General features: G+C 39.5%; 1 protein-coding gene across 1 annotated transcript in view; it reads right to left on the reverse strand.

Moving 5' to 3' along the window:
* The window catches only part of LOC150089758 (protein O-mannosyl-transferase Tmtc3-like), a 186308-nt gene extending 180362 nt beyond the window's left edge, over positions 1-5946 (reverse strand). The window contains exon 1 of the mRNA XM_090390094.1: positions 5742-5946. Coding sequence (XP_090246220.1) covers positions 5742-5804 — 63 coding nt within the window. The 5' untranslated portion in view covers positions 5805-5946. The remainder of the gene's footprint in view (positions 1-5741) is intronic.
* Between the last annotated feature and the right edge of the window lie 15159 nt (positions 5947-21105).

Here is a 21105-nt window from a genome sequence, read left to right on the forward strand (position 1 = left end):
GTGTAGTCTCGATTAATTAATTATCTTCCAATGATGAACATCTCCTCTTCCAATTAAGTGAAGAAATACTTATATTAAATTTTATTTTTTTATTTTATTTTATTTTATTAATAAAAAGATACACAACAGGTAACCATTAACAGTGTATCTGAGATCAGATCAATAAACATAATAACAATAATGTGAAATCCTACAGGACGATAAACATTGATACAAATTCAAACAATAAAGAATATGTACAAAAGAGGATTGTATTAAGTTAAGTTACCGGTAAAACAAGTAATAATTAATCCGTTAGAGAATAGAAAAATAATATAACAAATAATAAGCTACAATAATTAGATGTGAGCTAGTCACTTTGCAGTTTAAGTGAAGAGGCAAATTTGTGGATGGAGTTCATCAGTGATTGGGAGTTGTCAAAGAAGTCAATGCGAGAGTCATTTGCTGATTTGCTGATTCTGTTCAGTGGACTGAACTTCATTAAGTCCGTGTTGGCAGAGTCAAGGCGAAACGGTGTAAGGTTCCTGACTTGTCTACAGGGAGCATTGAAGTTTATTTTACTCAGGATATCAGATGCTTCATAAATTCCAGTGATTACTTTGGCTAGGAGGGCGATGTCAGCAGTAACTCTTCTAGTGCACAGAGGCCTTAGATGAAAGTAATCACACAGCGATTCATAATACACTGAGTGATAGAATAGAGGATTGCGGTATGTAAGGTAACGGATAAAGTTTTTTTGGACTGCTTCAATTTTGTTAGTTAAAGTCTTTGTGTGAGGATTCCAGATGGGTGAACTGAATTCAAGGATTGGCAGTACAATAGTTTTATAAAGGATAACCGCATATCTGTAGTTTTTGAACTTGTATGTGTTCCGTTTGATGAATCCCAGTGTTTTGAATGCTTTGCTGGTGATTTTAAGGACATGGGCATCGAATTTAGCACTGCTGGAAAAGAGAATCCCTAAGTCGTTAACTTGGTCACACCTTTCGATGATCACAGAGTTAATACTATACTCCGTATTCATTAGTTGTGGAGATCTGCAAGATGAGAAAGAGATAACTTTGCACTTCGAGGGGTTAGCAGACAAGCCATTCAGAGATAGCCACAGAGAGAATTTATTGAGAGCACATTGAAGTTGTTGAGAATCGGTAGTCTCCTTCACTGCTGAGTAGATCTTAAGATCATCTGCATAGAGAGCAACTTGAACATTGGAGGTGTAGATGAAAGAAGGAAGATCATTTACGAAAACAATGAAGAGAAGAGGACCTAAGGGAGAGCCTTGTGGCTCTCCCTTAGGTCCTCTTCTCTTCTAAATATATATATAAATATATTTTTATATATTTTAAATATAAATAAATATATTTATAATTTTTTTAAATACTTTTTTTAAATATATATAAATAAATATATATTTTTTTTTTTAATATAAATTTTTTTTAACTTTTTTTAAATATATACTTTTTTTAAATATATATATAAAAAAAACTACAATTAACAGTGTTGATTTATTTATTTTTAGCATAATATCACACAAACTTTGCGCAATATTAATTTTAAAAGTAACATTTTAGACATCGTAAAGAGGCTAACAAAAAAGAACGAACAAAACAAAGTAGTTCGCAATGGTGAGAGAGAGAGAGAGAGAGATTTTCTTCAGTAGATAAAATGGTGAAACAAATACAAAGAAAACAACGAGGGAAAAAAATGTGAGAGAATTAAAACAAGCGAAACGGGCGAGAGCGAGAAGGAAGATGCAACTGAAAAGACAGAGAGGGGGGTGGGAGGAATGCAAACGTGCCCACCTCCGTGCGGTTATCGCTTTCAAACATTGATCGCCGTTGTTGTTCCTGAACGATGTGCTCGATTTTTGTAGTTATCTTTGAACAGAGCCGACTCACGCCGAGTTGCTGAGCACGACACACACAATACTATCTGCTTGTAGCTTATTAAAGGAAACAACGACACACACTCACACTCGAATAATGGAAATGTGTGTGCTCCACGGACTACGTGTGGCAATGCACACACACACAGAGGTAAGGAGAGAGAGAGAGAATAGTTACAGTGTCTCACAGACACCGCCAGGTAGGTGAAGAAGAAGACGGAGGCGGAACATGGATTAAAGAACACCGCACAAAGACAAAGAAACGGGTCACAGAAAAGAAAAGGAAAGGGCAAAGATAAAGAGCATCTAAGCTAGGAAAAACGCCGAGAAAACGATGATAATAGTAAAAATTATATCGCAGAAATGGGAATTAAAATAAAATAAAAAAAAAAGAAAGATGAAAAAAAGAGAGCGGTTGCAAAACGAGGGATTGGCAGAGAAGATGGAGTGAAAGAATTAATTAAAAATTAAACGAGGGGGGGGGGACCACAATTGATCATCTACGCGTGCGAGTATCCTCGAAACTGTGGCACCGGTCCGTAGACTACATTGCACCCTCGGGGAACCCGCACACAAACCACGTGATTCGAAGCGGTGGCCACTCGCAAAATCCGAGAGCTCGCGATCTCCATTTTAAGGCAAGCGGCCGTCATTTTCTCGGAGATAACCGCTGCACAACGATAAAGGAAGCGATGTGGTTGTCCGCAATGCATCAGTAAATAAACGGTCGAAACAGGTCAGCGCTACAGGCTACGGAAGGCTGCTGGCTACGCTACCCGACGTCCCCACCGCCACTACAAGCTAGATAACGGAGCACCGCCAGGCCCGCTACTGCGATATTTAAATATTCTCGTAATTAGCGCGCTCATTGCTCCTGGATGAGAACGCAGAACCTGGGAAGATCGTAAGGTTTACAAACATGTCCGCGGCTGCAGTCGGAAACGAGCCGCAACGGCAATAGAATGGGCGAGCTCCTGCATGCATTGCAAACGATAATATTCTTCGGTTTGATGGTAATGGATCAATACTTGTACACGGATTATCTGCTCTTATAAATTACCTTACGGGGAACCTCCAGACGATCGTAAGTGCAGCACGCTAACCCCAGCCCGATGTATACTGAGTGGGCAAAATATCGGTCCCCAAATTCGCTCGTGATAAGTTCTTTCTTAAAATAATCTATTTTATTTACCATTTCCTTCTATTTTATGTTCATTCTGAACCATCGAATCATAAGCTATTAAGAGTGAATACGCTAGTTTACAAATATTATTCGTAAATTAACATTTGATAATGATTATGTCAATATTATTATCATTACTGAATTCTCCTCTGAATCAGGATGCTATTAAGAAATATTTTGGCTTATGGTGTGTGTATACAAATGAAACATAAAATCTTAATTTATAATAAGCTGATGGTATACCTTACAGTTTTCTCCGGTTGCCTCTGATATCTTAGGCAGCTGGATTCTGTGAGAATGGTATAATAATTTTTCGACCAATAAGAACTTCAACCTCCTTCCAAGCTCTTCGTGGAGGAAATTTGTATCCTCCATGGTAAGATATTTGTTTTGCCATTGCTATCACCATTTGGAGGGGTCTAAGTTCGAATCCTATCGAAGACTGGAGGGATTCTTAAAGGACTCTTTGATCGGAGCGTAAATAGCCAGTCTCAGACGAAGGGAGTAGAATTCTCTTCCCTCGGAGTTGTTCTTGGTTTTTTATCCTACAAAATGCAAATCTGTACGTAAAAAAAGACACAATACTCAGAAGGGAATATGATCTTGGATAATAATTTATTGTATAAATGATAATAGCTTACTTTTCTGTTTACCGATAGTAAGTGTGTTAGATGAGCTACTTGCAATGTAAGAACCTGACCTGAGTGCTCTCAATCAACTAAACCAAATTATGGGCCGACTTTCTGGATCCCATGTGGAATCGTGTCATCAGGCCAAAAAAGGAAAGCTATTATTTGGGCTGTAATGGGTAGCATAAAAGATAGAAATGCCATGGAATGTGATTGGTTCTTTTTGTACCAGACAACAGAGGTCGTATGGTTACTTGAAATGATTACACCTGATACAGTACACTGCAAAGACGTTCCTATTTTTGGCTCGATCACAGGATTCCTCATGGGATTTTAATTTTTCCTATAATTTGGTTGTGTAGTTGAGGGAATGTATTTAGGATTTTACATCACTTGCATCTCTAGAGAATATACTTGCTAATTACAAATTGAATTATATAAACAAACATGGTGTTATTTATATATATATATTTTTTTTCATTTTTCTTTGTCCTCACAATACAAGAGGAAAATTACTGTTAAAAACATTTCTTCCTGTATTACTTTTGTATCTATCTATAAATATATTCAAAGTCCTACTTACTGATAAACAACGCCATCCATCAATTTTCCATTGAATGACAGATCGGAACGGCTGTTATCAGTAGCTGGTTGGGCTCTTTCATTTCTGATTAATAACTCCTAAAGTATTTATCATCATCCTACATAGGCTCATAATTTAAATACACGTTATAAATCGTTCAGAAATCGTTTGGGAGTGGGTTTATTTTTTATACACCCACTCCCAAAAGATTTCTGAACTCCCACTTTCTACACTGTTGGTTCCAATTGCAATTTTTGATCTGATCGTTTGAGAAATATAATTTAAAAAGATGTAAATACTATAGAATGTGATTATTTCCTTCAGTATCAGAAAAGTCCCGTATCGAGTCCCGTTGATGATGTGAGGAATTTTATGGACCTTTTTCGCAACGTGGCCGGGTTAGTCGGTCTCAGGAGAGTGTAGAGTGATTTTTATCTCCAGGAAATTCGGGTTTTTCGTCCAGCAAAATAGAAAATCGACCACAGAGCACATGCAAACAATATACTGTATACGAAGTAATATGACCTTAGTCGCTGATGCTCCTAAAACTTTACAAATAACATCTTCATTGAGCCAGGCTATACTTATGGATGAATCATTTTAGAAAACTGTCAACACATTTAAATTAGTATTACCTGAATTGTCTGTTCTGTAAATACAGCGACATTTTTATACCATTGGGAATAAAAGTATTAATGAAGGTCACAAATGTTTCGCCTCCTAAACTTGGATGATTTCTTTTTTTTATATAATTTTGTCTTCTAATCTGCTTAATAATGGATTTCTTCAAAATGTTAACTCAACAAACCTCCCTGAAAACACACCGCCATTGAGCTGATGCATTCAAAAATGTAATATGCTTAAATATGGACCACACCGGTTTTTTTTTCATTTTATACGTATCTGCTTCTTTGTAAATAAAGAACTATTTAAATATTATGCAAATAATTCTAACGTAAACATTATTTGTAATGTAAATAACTGCTGCGTAAATGTTATCAGATATATTTGAATATTTTAAATACATTAAATTCATTTGAAGAAAGAATAAATTAACTACTCTCCAGTTTTTTTAATTTATTCCCAGCGATGAAATGCTGAGGCTAAACAGTTTCATGTTTTCTGTTAAAATATCCTATCAATAAAAGAATTTGCAGACATGAACGAGCTACAGATGTATGCATTGGTGATTACCGTATTGATTCAGAAGAGGATTTGCAATAACAATCAACGTTCACGAGAATTAGAGGGATTAGTCTCGATCAATCTACAATGGTCCAATTGACCACTCGTGTGATCATTCCAAACGGTTCTCATCTTTCAAATTAATCGAACTCTAAAACATGGGAAACATACGGCAGAATTCCTCTGAATGAAACAACAGCCCTTCTGATCGAATCTGTGGAGTGTAGTCGTAGTTAGGAATTAAGACCAAAAGAAGAAAAAAATTCATGTACTCACCGCCCGGCTACCCGGTGACCTTTTCACTGCTCTTCCGACCCTCGGGACGACACCAACGGCCATTCCGCCTGAAGGAAGCGTGCGGTATTATACACTCTCGCGAACCATCCCTGCAGCCAGCTTGTGTCCCGCTGATCAAAGCCGAACAATGTCAAAGAACCAAAGGATCACCAACAGGGCCGCGGCGGACACAGACGCCCTAGATCCGAACACATCCGTGAATTGCTGATGCCTCGCCGCGAACCTCTTTCTTATGACGGCACACCGGTGGCGCCGTCTGGTGCGAGAGGCTCTAAAGTCCACTCTTATCGATTGATTGCGAATACATTTACACAGGCACGCACGCACACACGCACACAATTTCCCGCCTGTATAATTGCAGGCTGGTGCTAGGCAGACCGTCCTCGGAAAGTGGTGCGGGCGTCGGTGATCCGAGCAAAACGTTTCACCCCTACTTCTTTCAGCCGCTTTTCGACACGCGCGCGCGCGCACACACACACACGCGTGTTACAATCTATTGGCAATAATAGCCTCTTAGACCTCGTGCCTAACGACAGCCCTAAACTCATCAATAACGAAGGGTGTGTTGGAAAGAGAATGTCCATTTCACACCAATCACTGTTGACACGCCGCGGCTCTTTGGGAAGAAGGGGAGGGTGTTGCAGTGTGGGGGGAGGATACTTGTTTTGCGCGCGAAGGAGTCGATGTTTTATAATTAAGATTTATATCTTGAAACGGTGGTGGAGTTCACTCGGAGTTATCTGATTGCTGATGGCTTTTAATACAAGTGGAGTTAAAGCGGAGGGGGTGTTCGAGATACTTCTGTCCGTGTTGACGTCGGAAGGAAACGCAGGCAGTCGCGAGAAGTGCGCGATGCACGACACATCTCTGCATTAATGAATGTTGATGATGTTGTCTGAGAGAGAGAGAGAGAGAGAGAGAGAGAACGGAAATGTAGTTACGGGAATCGATGTAACCCGGTAGAATTGGATAAAATATAAGGGGGGGTTATGAAGGGATAAGGGACAATCGATTATCAGTTGGCAGATTCACGTGTGGTCCTCGTTGGAGCATCTTATCCAAAAAAAAAAATAAATAAATAAATAAAATAACGAGCATATGGAAGAGTTCATTTCGATATTCTCAAATGCCTGAAATCTGTTGGTCTCAGTTTGAGCAACAGGATAGAAAATGGGTAAATCCAAAGCAATTTTTAGTTATTATTTAAGATGTAATTTTTGCTTATTAGATTGCAAGGTACTTTATATTAGCGAGAAGTCTCCCTGTAAGAATTAGTAGGGGTGTCGAAATAGAAGCATTGGGCTTTAATACTCTGCAAAGACCGCTTATAGAACTTGTCCAGCATCTTCCCAGCAACTGCTGGACAAGATAAGTTATTTTAACCTCTCTCACTCTCTTTATCTTTCTGTGTGTGTAAAACCGGCGTGTTAATGCTCGCAGTATGCGACGCTATCTCAAGGGTCATTCTCCTGCAGGCATCGAGCGTTCAGCAGCAACAGAGTCACTTGCGAAGAGAGGTCTATTGCGAACCGGAGCCAGACTCGATACCGTTGGAAGATAAAGATCCAAATGAACCTTCGATACGCCCTGATAATTAATGATATTGGACACTACGCCACCATTCTGCAGGAAATATCGCAGTAAATTGAACATGAAAATTCGCAGCTTCAGAGAAGCGTACCTTAAGAAGAGTGCTGTAAGCTCTCTAAATTGAAATGTTCTCCACTTTCGACGCTCAACGGCCTCAATAATTCCGACCAGCGGAAGAGTTTCCGTGACAGTATAGTGGTTATTTACTTATTTGGAAAAGTTTTACTCGTTTGGAAAAGTTTTTTTAAAATCTCATCTCAAATGGGAGGAATTTTAAAAATCTTCGATCATTGTGGTTTACTCTTCTCAAGAGAAGGCAGTGGGTTCCCTTCGTTCCCTTCCCTTCATGGTTTTCCAAGCCATTAAACACACCTTTACCGACACAATTGCCATACGAACTGGCGCAGTCTAAAGATAGTTGATACGCCCAATAATTCAACAAAACAAATCCATATCATATCCAACAAAAGGAATAAAAATTTTGATCCTGTACATGAGCAGGATGAACCCCTTTAATGCATGTTTGTGAGAAACTTCAACTCGTACAGCAACAATATGAAATCAGGTCCAGCAAATTTGTGGCAGGTGATTATAAGAGAGGTTTCAGCCCCCATCTTTTCACACCACATGGAAAAGATTTGGGTATAGGGCTCGTCTAGGCAAGAGGAACTGATATAAATGTATATATTTTAATATGGTGGCCGAGTTAGTCGATCTCGGGTAAAAGCTTTAAAATGGTTTTTATTTCCCTGAGAGGTTTTTTTTTTCCTTTATGAGAAAACAGGCAAATCGATCAAGGAATGCACACAATTTCAGACAACATATTACGCCATTTGGTTTTAGTTCCTTATTGCAAAATTAACGACTGCAGTAGCGATTCAGATCAAACCAGGGCAGTTTTCGTTAAGGTTGGAACTGGTTGTCCCTGTTCACCTTATCCAAAAAGAAAGGGAACTGTAGATCACAAACTGCAAATCTGGAGTCAATGTGAATCTAAAAGCGCCATATACTCTAAAATACTAAAATCAGTGGTCTATAGCTATGTGCATAACTATTTTAAGATTATTATTTGATTCTGCATAATTGTCCATGTTATTTGCTAAAACGTGTAGTTATAACCGTCACATAGACACTAATAATTTGAATTTTCACTATAAAATGAACCATGGCTTTCTGTGCATTGAATACTGTCATCAGGGTGATATCAGCCTTGCTGTAACTATTTCTATATTACAGAGACATTAAATGGATGAAACAAAAACATCTATCTGAAATTTTAATCTTAAGATACAATTGAATAGTTTATTACACCATCATAAAAGTCGCTTTTGGAAGACACTCTAAAAGACACGTTAAAGCAACACAAAAATAGATAGGTATATAAACAAGTTCAAAGACCAAACTAGTGTCCAAGCGCAGATTATAAATAATTGTCAGTCCATATCAAAGCCCACAGCGCCAACAATTAAGATAACCATACGAAACCACAAATCAAAAGCAAACTACAATAACAAAACAGAATCATCCAACTCGGTCGTGTGGCTAGTCTTCGCGGTAACACAGTGGTATCGTCACCATCCTCCCCACATCATCATCATCATCATCATCAGCCATTTTCAATCCACTGCAGGATGAAGGCCTCTCCAGCAACTTTCCAGTTCCTTCTGTTTTGAGCACTGGCCATCCATTTACTACTCAAAAACTCATGAATTTCATCTATCCATCTCCGCCTTTGTCTTCCAGGTTTTCTTCTAGCTCCTCTTGGGTACCATTCTGTTATTTTCTTAGTCCATCTGTCATCATGTCTTCGAGCTATGTGTCCTGCCCAAGACCATTTTAGTTCTTTAATTTTGATAAGAATGTCCTTTACTTGAGTTTGCTGCCTAATCCATGTGTTTCTCTTCTTATCTAACATTCTAATTCCCAATATAATTCGTTCCATTCTTCGCTGTGTAGTTCTTAGCTTCTCTTCCATTCTTTTGGTGAGTGCCCAAGTTTCACTTCCATAAGTCATGGTGGGGAGTATACATTGATTCGTTATTTTACGTTTCAGACAAACTGGGATATTGCTCTTCAGTATGTGACTATATTTCCTGAATGCTATCCATCCAAAATTTATTCTTCTCTTGACTTCCAGCCATTTATCATTATTACAGCTAATAACTTGTCCCAGATAAGTATATGACTCCACCTTTTCAATTACTGCTCCTTCAATCATTATTTCCCTTTCCGTGGCATACTTGTTCATCATTACTTTTGTTTTAGCCATATTCATCTTTAGTCCAAAATCCTTACTAACTGTGCATAATTGATTAAGATTTTCCTCTAATTCTTTGGGATCGTGGCTTATGACCACAATGTCATCTGCAAATCGTAAATGGTTTAGGTACTCTCCGTTCACATTGACTCCTTTCTGCGACCAGTCTAATCTTCTGAAAGCTTCCTCAAGAGCAGCAGTAAACAGCTTCGGAGATATTGTGTCTCCTTGTCGAACTCCTTTCTCGATTTTAAATTTGCTACTGTCTTTGTCTAGTCTAATAAAGGATGTAGCACTCTCATATATTTTCTTCAAAATCATAATATATGGAGTATCTATGCCTTGTCTTTCCAGTGCCCGAAACATTGCCTTATGCTGTATGGAGTCAAATGCCTTTTCATAATCCACAAATGCCAGGCATAATGGTGTTTTATATTCTTTTTTTTATTATTATTATTATCTGTTTATTTCCATAAGGAAACCACCCCGGGACGGCAAAATGCCAGGAGGGTGCTAAGTACATATCAGGGTACGAGATACTACGTGCAGTGGGTTACATATACTGAACACGTAGTCTCGTCCCGAAATACATTTTATACACATTTTATGTTTAATATATACGGTATTTACACATTAATGATTCTGTACATACATTATACAACTCATATATTTACAATTCACTAATAATTCCACATATATCTTACATATTAACATAACTGTTACAGAAGGTATATTTTTACAGTCAACATATTATTATTGTTCTTAAAGCAGAAAGCTTCACTTTTATTCACAATTCTTTAGTACTTTGCAGCCGATTCATATTTCAGTAAGTCTGTACGAATCCTGGAAGATCTCTTTCCGGTATGTTGCATCCTCACACAGTTTTTCGGCATCTATCTGTAGTGAGTTAAATATTCTCGCTGCATTTGATGGGAAGAATCTTTGCAGGCTACTAAGATTGTTCAGGACTGAACGCAGTGGATTATTTACTTCTCCGCAACGTCTAGCAGTGGCACGCGGTTTGACTAGAATATTATCCAGGACTGGAGCATCCACTCTGCCTGTGAGCATTTGTGCGAGAGTGTGTATGTTCCTGTTAATTGTCCGCTGCATCCAGGGTACGATGTTAAGGTTTGAGTAGAGAATGGCCCTTGAGATAGTAAAAGGGTGGCCAGCAACTCTGTTAAGCCATCGCAAGAACCAGTACTCGATCCCAAGGACGGACTTATAATGTGAATCTGGAGCTGAAGACCAGATTTGCGAGGCATACATTGCAATTGGCAGGACACACATTAAAATGTACTTGGTCGCTAGCTGAGGATCCCTAATTCCTACCAGTTCCTGCCTAGTAGCCCATAAAGCGGCGAATATTTTTGTCTTCATATGGGCGAAGTGTTGAGCAAAGGTGAGTCTGTCATCCCACTTAAGACCCAGGTCCAGGTGAGAGTGCACTTTTTCCACACTAGACCCGTTCACAGAGATTGAGATGTCATTTTTATTCTGCTTGTAACTTATGGTCATTTGGGCAGACTTCTGTGCATTAATACGGAGCCCGATGCAATCCAGGTAGCTCTCAAATTCTCGGATTGTGCTATTTGCCATCTGGCAAATACTTTCTGCTGATTCATGGTCTTTGGAAGTGATGAAGAATTTTACATCGTCAGCATATGTTATAAAATTGTAGTACCGTGCAAGAAACGGCTCCAGGACGGCCGCGAAGAGAGTAGCCGAAAGAACTCCCCCTTGAGGCACTCCTTGCGAGATGGTAAAGCAAGATTGTAGCTTTTGGTGCTTAACAATAAGTTTCCTATGTTCTAGCAGGCTGGTTATTATAGTTAACAGATTTCCTCTTACATTAAAATAATTCTTTAAAATCGCAATGAGCGCTGGAATTGAGACGTTGTCGTAGGCTGCGGAGATATCCAAAAAAATAATATCAATTTGCTTTTTCTCATTTAGTGCTTTCTGCACGCGAAAAAGGGTTTCCAGTAAGTTTGTTATTGTTGATCTACCCGAAATAACTGAGTGCAAATGTGGTGGTCTATGGCTGAAGCAGTGTTGATTGATGGTGGGAAGAAGCGCTTTTTCGAATACCTTCTGTAGGGTGCAACTAACAGAAATTGGTCTGTAATCCTTAGCCAATTTTGGGTGTTTAATCTTTGGTATTGGGGTTACAATGTAATTTTTCCAAGCTTGCGGGAAAGCTCCTGACCTGATGATTTTCTGATAGATGTGCAGTAATAGATCTATTATAAATGGGCTACTTATTTTAAGGATGAACATTGGAAATTTGTCTGGTCCAACAGTGGCCTTATTGGGCAGATCGTTGATTGCTTTCATTACGCTCTCTTTGGTGATTAGTATTTCATTCAATGGAGGTCTTGTTGGTTCCTCTCTTGCCGAATAGTTTCGCTTGTTTAAATCTTTCAGGAATTCCAAAATTTTGTTACCATTATCAGTGTTCTCAATTTGATTCAGTCCATGCAGGTTACTAAAAGTGTTATTAGCCCATTCCTTGAAAATGCATTCTGTCATATTCTCTGTGCTATTTCTATTGCTAGTAATTCTTTTTGCTCGTTTTAGTTTGTTATGAATAACACTGCAGTGTGCCTGTCGTTTTGCTTTGATGAAATGTGCTCTTTCTTTCTTATAACGAATGTGATCGGCAGGATGCCCCGTTCTTTGCCATTTTCTATACAGTTTTTGCTTCCTGAGGAAACTTGCTTTCAGTTGTGGGTTAAACCATTCTTTTGTTCTCTCAGATATTTTGATTTCTTTTGCTGCTCCTTCCAATGCTGTTTGGTATAGCTTTTTAGTGATCATTTCTAAAGCTTCGTCTACTGGCTTTTCTTGCAGGTCATTCCAGTTGTAACTAGTCAGGTGACTGAGAATGACCTCTGCATTAATATACTTCACGGAGAAAAGATACTTACTTTGCTTTTCCCAGTTCGTGTGGTTACCCTGCATGTATTTGTGTATCTTCAGTGCTGCTTCTATTTCAATGGGATTGTGGTCCGACTTAAATTTTATGCAGTTTTGTGTTAGCCTTATGTTTAAGGAACTATGGTACAACAGGTCAAGTTGCTGCATTCCCCTTGTTACTGGTGTCGGAAGCTGCGTTAAGTGCAATGCACCCAATGTAGCATCCAGCTCTTTCTTGGCCTCCCTGTGTTTCGGAAGAGGCAAATTAAAATCTCCCGCTATTATTGTGTCGACTGATGGCTTTAGATTTGCAGCAAGCCAAGCATAGAGTTCGTTTCTTGTCTCCTTTGTGTGCTCAGGTGGGAGGTATATGATGCATATCTGTATTTTCACGTGCTCTTTTGAAAAGGTAACGCAAATCCCTTCAAAATTATTTGAATTGGTTTTTCGTTCTCTTATAGACTGGTATTTATTTTGATAGCAAATTATAACTCCCCCTCCTCGCCTATCTGTTCTTCCGGTTCCCACACATTTGCAGTTTGCTGCCGCAGTTAGCCGATCTAACTGTTTTCCATTTCCCAACCAGGTTTCGATTAGGCAAATGAAATCCAGGTCCCCGTACATCATCATCGTTTGTAGGGTGTGGAGCTTATTTGAGATGCTCCTCACGTTTTGTGCAAACAGGTGGATGTGATGTTCTGCATCCCCAGCTGGGGGTAGTTTTCTTGATTGCTATTGAGCCCGATTCCTTGCATCATTTTTAACCAGTGGTCTGGCCCATCTGTCTCTGTAGGGCTTGACTAAGGTACCTACTGGCCAGGCGCTTACGTCTTGTAGGCGAGTTGCCTTATCTGGTGGACAAGAGATTATAAAGGAGGAGTAAGCTGGGTGTCGTGTTTTCACTTGCTTTACTTCCACAGTTATCCCATGTTCGCCCTCACACATGGCTTTAATATTTTTGGGCTGTGTTGTGGGTCCCAGCCTTGATACAAAAATTTGCTCTCTGGTTGCAACGGAAGTAATGTTGTACATTTCAGAAAACCGTTTGTTTGTTTCTGGTATGTTACAGGAAGACACATTAATACTTTCTCTGTGAACTGGATTACGTCGTCGGCTGTCCTCGGCGAGAGTAGGCATGAAATTTTGGGATGGGCGGGTTTTTCTACCCTCAAAAGTGTTATGCTTTTTAGGTAGCATAGTGATGTGCGCATAAGTGAGTGGGTTTGCAGGAACATGATTTGAGGGGGATGATGTAACTCTCGCGATCGTACTCTTGGAATACATGGATGCCCCAATCATTTCAGTTGATTCCTGTTGTCCTAATATTTCTGAGACTTCTTTATTTTGGTTTCGACTTTTCCTAGTGGAATGTGTGGAGCCATTTCCTTGTGCTGCCCCTAAAGTTTCACTGGATTTGGTGCTATTGCTTGCGAGGTCCTGCTGCAAACAGACAGTTCCCGGCTGGGCTTGAAATTCACATATTATTTGGCTGTCTTGTAGTTTTGCAATTCGTTCTGATATGTTTTCCCCCGAATTCAATTCTTTTCTTGTCTTCTGTTTCTGATTTTGAATGCTTTCTGTCCTCCTGTACAATCCATGCATACCACTTCTACTTTTCTTTGGGTAGCTCTGCCTCGTATAGCAAGTTTCGTCGGTTACGGGGGCCGCTGAGCCACCTTGTGCAACGAGGACTGATTCAAAGCATCCTAGCTTTTCCTCCAGTCGTTTAAGGGTGTGCAATATTTTACTGTTTTGTTCTTTGAGAAGAAAATTCTCTTCCTGCAGTTCCTGTAGCATTTTATGTACAGGGATGAAATTGCTCGCGAGGTTTTCAGCGTATTCCACAGCCTGCATCGAAAAGGGGCTGATGCAGTCTGCAAGGATATCCTTTAATTCCGTACGCGAGACATATTCTTTACGGTTCTCCTCCTGCCTTTCATCCGGGCTATGATTGCTCCTCTGTCTAGCGAAAGCCCCTTCAGAGTGCTCGCAGTCTTCCGGGCAAATATCGCATCCCAAGGTTTCAAAAATTGATCCTTCAGGATGGCCCAAGATGCCATTTCCAAGGTCAGTCTGAGAGAGGATTTCTCTTGTTGCTTGTTCAAGGTCATTAATCTGTTCTGTGCATGAATCTTCACAAATGACTTCATTAGGTAATTCTTCATTATTTTTCCCTGTTTGTTGCCTACAAGCGTCACATTCAAACTTGCGTTTTCTAGTTTTGTTTAATCTCTTAATATCTACAGAAGTACAATCAGGCTTATTGCAATAGTTTTTGTGACAAGTAACGCATTTAATTATGAAGTCATCATTGGTCAGACATATGCAGCAAGTAAGCGGCACGGCTGATGCGCTGAAATCTGTCATTCTGAAATGCAAATGGACGCCGGAATTTCAGTAATTTCGAGGCAGGTAGTCTTTAGTACAACAAGATAGGGCACTTCTATCGTTCGATGACTAGCCTATGAAATATGCAGGTGGAAATGGGGGAGGTTTTAATCCCTAACTTTGTCACCGTTTGACCTTGTCCAGAGCTTAAGTGCCGTATTGCCTTAAGCAGAATATTGCTATGTTCCGCTGCACTGAATCGCTATAAACCAACCGTTCCTTTCAACTATTACACGAAGTATGAATGCTTAAAATCAAGATTAGACATATTACCTGTTCAGGATTCCATTAGTAGACACTATATCCAGATTCCACTTCTCATAAGCTCTCTGTCAATATGCAGTTCATTTATGATTCTTTCAGATTAACTTAGGTATTTGAGTATTTTTAGGAGCACATAATTCAGTAACTCACTGACCTTCGCCTCCTAGCGACCAAAAAACTTTTGCTTTCTCCATTAGCTGTGATATTACGTGAAGGTGATCCATAGTTGAGAATCCTGTCCTAAAGCCAGCTTGCTCTTTCGGTTGATTCTCATCAAGTATTCTTTCTAATCTGTTAGTAATGACCCTTGTGAACAACTTGTAGATATGGGATAACAAGCTAATTGGTCTATAATTTCCAATTTCTGATTTATCTCCTTTCTTATGCAGCAAAACTATGATTGCATTATTCCACTGCTTAGGCATCACACCTTTTCTAATGCACTTTGTGAACAGCCTTGCCAGTTTTTGTGTTATGTCTCTTCCTCCCAATTTTAACAACTCTACAGTAACTTCATCTTCCCCCGGGGCTTTCCGATTCTTCATTTTCTTCAATGCATGTTCTACCTCATCAGGAAGAATATCGGGTAAGTCGTATGTGTTGTTACTTTGCAATCCATCTTCCCCACTGCTGGTATCATTCCCTCGCTCCTTGTATAATTCTCTATAGTAGTCTTCTGCTATTTGAATTACGCCTTCTCTGCTGTTTATAAGTACACCATTGCTATTCTTCAGTTTCAGTATCATTTGTCTTTCTGTATTACTGCTCATGGCTGCTGATTTAAATCCTTTGTTTTCCCTTAATGCTTGTTCTACTTTTCTTGTGTTAAATCTTCTTATGTCCTCTCTGAGTCTCTTTCTAATGGCTTTGCATAACTCAGTATACTCAATTTTCTCCCTGGCAGTGTTTTTCTTGCTCTTCATTTGTCGTCTTTGGTTCATCATGACAAGTGTTTCTTGACTAATTTTTTCTTCTTTGGATTTCTGTTTCCCTATAGGTTTCTTGGGCTTTATCACTTTCAGAAAGTTGTAATATTCCTCGTCGATATCTTGGTCCTGAGCAGTCTGCAGAAGCTCAAACTTGTTCTTCAGTTCCAGTACATACTGCTTTTTCTCCTCCTCTGTTATTTCAAAGACCTTTGTATTATTTACTCGAGTCAGTTTTTTCCTTTCTTTTCCTATGTCTATATCAAGTGTACATCTTACCATTCTGTGATCACTTCCAACATTTACCTTATTCAGGACGGTAACATCATTCACAATATATCTTCTGTTAGTGAGGATGAAGTCGATTTCATTAGTTGTTAATCCATTTGGACTCTTCCATGTCCACTTTCTGTTCACCCTTTTCTTGAAAAAAGTGTTCATTACTGACAGTCCTTGAGATTCTGCAAATTCCACAAGTCTTTCACCTCTTTTATTTCTTTCACCAATTCCAAAATTTCCTATAGTTCCTCTTTCTGCACTGTTTTGCCTTTTTCCAACCTTAGCATTGAAGTCCCCCATAATAATAGTGTAGTGGGTTTTCTGCTCATCTAGAAGACTCAATTTCAGTGTACATGTCTTCAACCTCTTCATCATCATGGCTCGATGTTGGTGCATAAATCATTACAATCTTTATCTTGTACCTCTTAGAAATCTTGAGTATTAGTCTTGACACCCTTGGTGATGTACTTTTGAATTCCAAAATGTTGTTTTTAAAATCTTTATGGACCAGAAACCCAACTCCACCTTCACTCCTTTCACTGTTTCCATTGGTGTACAGCAGATTTCCACTTGATAAACTTATAAGTGATTCATTTCTTCTTCTTGTTTCAGCCAAACCGATGATATTCCAATTCACATTTTCTAATTCCTTTTCCAGCTCTAATATCCTGTCTTCACCGATGAGTGATCGTACGTTATAACAGGCCAAGTTCAATTTCCGTGCATGGCAGCCTGGTCGTACCCAGAGATTCTTAGCACCCTCTGCTTCCACTCTGATCCTCTCGCTGCCGTAAGAGGGAGAGTGAAAGCTGCTGGGGACTGAGGGCCATTTGTATTGTTGTGCTCTCATTGCTGGAGGGATTGGTCTTTTCCTCTTCACGCTGACCAGGCGTCTTGAAGAGAACCACTCTGCACGTTCGTTGCCACCTAAGTGACGTAACAGGGCTCACCATCGAGAAGGTGTGCATGAGTGGATTTTAGGGAGGCAGGCCAACCGGACTTCTCCTAAATCTTCTGTAATAGAGAGATATTGGATCCATCAGTGTTTTAGGCTGAGTGTCTGATAACACACAGGATACCTGTTCCCCTCTAAGCCCCTCCCCACACTGGGTGGAAAAGGCCCGTGTTCGAATCCCTTCGATGACGCGAGGAAGTAAATCAATCAGTAAGTTTCTGTTTATACTTAATATTGCCATTGTAACAAGAGAAGTACACAACTTCATTGTAACTGTTTCTGTTGGTGCCGATATACACTGAGTGATCACTGAATTATGACCACCCCCTATGAAAACTGAATGCGACTCGTTGACTACGTGAGGTACAACAGTGCGCAGTTAGTCAACCTATGTAGCATAGATAAGGTGTCAGTGGTTCAGTAGGTAGTAAAATTCCAAGCGTGATGGGTAAAAGGAAAGATTTATCGGACTTTGATAAAGGACAGATTGTGGGTGCTCGACGAGCTGGTACCTCGATTTCTAAAACGGCTGAACAGGTGGGGTGTTTGAGAGCAGCCGTAGTAAAAGTGTACCAGGACTGGCGTCAAAATGGCCAAACAACGACCCGACGGCAAAATTGCAAAGGTCAGCGAAAGTTTGATGTTAGAGGTGAGCGCCAGGTCCGACGACTCGTACAGGCCAACAGGCGCAGCGCTGTTGAAGAGTTGACTACCCAATACAACATGGGCCAACCCGGAGCAATATCTGGCATGACCATGCGTCGAAAGCTCGCACATATGGGCTATACCAACAGACGATCCCTACGGCATCCTCTCCTAACCAAGGTTCATCGGCGTGAAAGACTCGCTTGGTGCAAAGAGCATGCAAGTTGGACGTTAGAAGAATGTAAGAAGGTTATTTACTCCACACCGTGGATGGTCGTGTACGGATTTGGCGTCAACAACATGAGGCTCTTGATCCATCATGCATGGTATCAAAAGTGCAGGCGGTTGTATATGGTGTGGGGCATTTTTCATTGGACCCCGGGTGCATGTGGAACAACGTATCAGTGGTCTCCGTTATCGTCAACTGCTTGTTGACTGTGTTACACTTTTCCCGAATGGCGATGGTGTCTTCGAAGATGACAACGCGCCGAGTCATCGGGCCCTTGTTGTGCAGGAATGGTTTGAGGAACACAGTTCTGACGCAGCATATCGATTGGCCTTCGAACTCCTCCCCCCCCCGCTATCCATCCCATAGAGCACTTGTGGGACACTGTGGAAAGGCATAACAGGCGTCTGGATACACCAATCACCTTCCATACCTGCATTGCTGATCGCATTACACACAGCTTGGTTGGCCATACTTCCCAAGTCAACTCTCCCGAACGCTTCCGACATCTTGTTGAATCAATGCCACGTTGGATAGCTACTGTACTGAGGGTAAAAGGAGGACCTACGAAGTGTTAGTTAGTGGTCATAATTCAGTGATCACTCAGTGTACAAGTGCAATTATCAATGAGGGCAGTGCAATTTTTATTGCAGCGTACCAGTTCGATCCGACAATGTGTCTAACCGTCTCCATGTAATGTTACCATGATCCATAGACAGTCCTGAACTCCTCTTATATCGGGCATGCCTCACTGTGTCATAGTTCTGGACTCCAGCGTTGTGTTCAAGGTCTCTCTCTCCCCGCCCCACTGCATCCACTGTCCCCACTTCAATTCATTGCTTGGGTTAGCTGGTTTCTTGTCTCCTTACCACTCTCTAAATAATCTCTCCATGAAACGAAAGTGTTTAGAAAACGTGCATAAATTAAAATATAAAATTTTAATAATTTTTATCTTCGAGAATATATTATCAATTTGTTCCTTGGAGTTGAACAGCTGTTAAAGGACACGCGAAACATTCCTTTCGACATTCGCGCTAACTTTTCCATAATTTAGTCCTAAACTCAGTCAGTTTAGTTCATCGCTTTTGGGTTATGTTTTATTACCAGCCTTAAATCCAACCACCGAAGTTAATAAAAAGCGAAAAATCATTCCTCAATAAATGTATCGGCCATTAACATTTGATTGGTCGCGCCATCTAGTGTGAGGATTATTCTCGATTCTTCATAACGCGTGGGAATAATAATGAAATTTTATATGAGACGGAAAAACTAGCCGTTCACCTTAAATATAAAGCATAAATCTCTAGTTACTCGCATTGTGTTTGTGTATGTGTGTGCGCATTTTCCTTTAATTAAGAAGTTAATTGAACTAGAATATTTTAAGAGCATAAGCAATTTTAAACTCACAATGAATCGATTTACAGTTTATACATTAGCAGATGAGTTATTAGTCCTACGCATATGCACCTAACAGCAACTGCATTCATCTATTACACTCTTCAGAGTTAGCACTTAAACAGAATTTACTCCCCGGTTTTTACTAAACGTAATGGGATATTTTTCCAACTAAATTGCGATGTTATTTCCCATACGTAGAAGGTAAGAATGCGAGACAGTCTGCATTTGTAAAAGAAAGTTTATTTGAACTCAAAGGAATTTTCAGTTATGCAGCGGTCAGTTAAGAAAACCCTGTTCTATTATTTCCAAAGAATAGGATAAATGAAATTGATATTTACAAAGATTAAAGAAAATATGAGGGCTGAAAAAAAAGTAGTGGAAACCAGATAAAAGCGTGAAATTAGAATTTATTAGTATGAGGTTGACATCGATTAAATTTCTTTAATATACTCTATTTTCCAGATTATAAGACCCACCCACAGAAGGCGAATTTTGGAAAAAGAAATACAGATTCATAAATACTTAGTAGAACGAATTCACTCGTTTTAGAATCCTAAAAGCTAAAACAGGCTCACCATTAAATTGCTTAATATATATATTTTTTATTTATTCCAGTATTTAAGGCCAGTTTTTCTTATGTTGTTACTGAATGTTTTGAGTTTACTATGGCTGCTGTAGTTGCCAATCATACACAGCACAATCCCCACCACTAAAGTAAGTTTCGAAGAAGTTACCAAGACGTCTCTAAATGGCACCTGACACGTCCATTCCCTGGACGATCACTAGTTGTGTTCAACGTTAGCCTTGGTATACACAACAGAGTGTTTACTATTATAAAACATTTTCAGTCACCTTCGAAAGTACGCAAAGGACCTACTGTCTTCACTCTATCCGTCCGTTGGCACGTAACAACTGAACTCCCAGTGGACAGATGTCGATTATATTTGAATCGCTCCATGCAGAAAGGGCTTCAGTCCTTAAAAGTCCTTCAGTCTCTTTTCTGTAATTGCAAAAATTCTGAATAAAAATTACACTTTTAGTCTAGTGTATAAGAAAGTTTTTCTGAGATACTTTCAATTTGAATGTACAGAGTTTAGGCTATATATAAAAAACATTTAAGTCTATGGACTGAAGTCCTTTCTGCATGGATGTAGAAAATACAGTGGTTAATATATTCTCAAATTTTTATGTTATCTTTTCATAAACTTGAATATTTCATTGTATGTGTGTGAGGATGACGTATTTCACAGATTAAAACATTTCTTTTAAAATATTTAATCGTAAGTAAGAAAAAAAAAAAACACAGCTTTATATATAAAGCTTTCAGTTGTTCAAACATCTTGTGAATCATCGACATCTTCACTACTTGTAAAATTGTTGATATTCTTCGGGAAAGTAAGGAAGCAGCTTGGGAATGTCTTTTATCTTAGCTGATTTAATCGGAACTCTTCCATCATGGTATGCTTTTGCCGGAGGAAACTCTGGAGTACGTT

This window comes from Mastigoproctus giganteus, chromosome 2, assembly GCF_048544385.1.
Source record: "Mastigoproctus giganteus isolate SK-2022 chromosome 2, ASM4854438v1, whole genome shotgun sequence".
NCBI classification, from domain to species: domain Eukaryota; kingdom Metazoa; phylum Arthropoda; class Arachnida; order Uropygi; family Thelyphonidae; genus Mastigoproctus; species Mastigoproctus giganteus.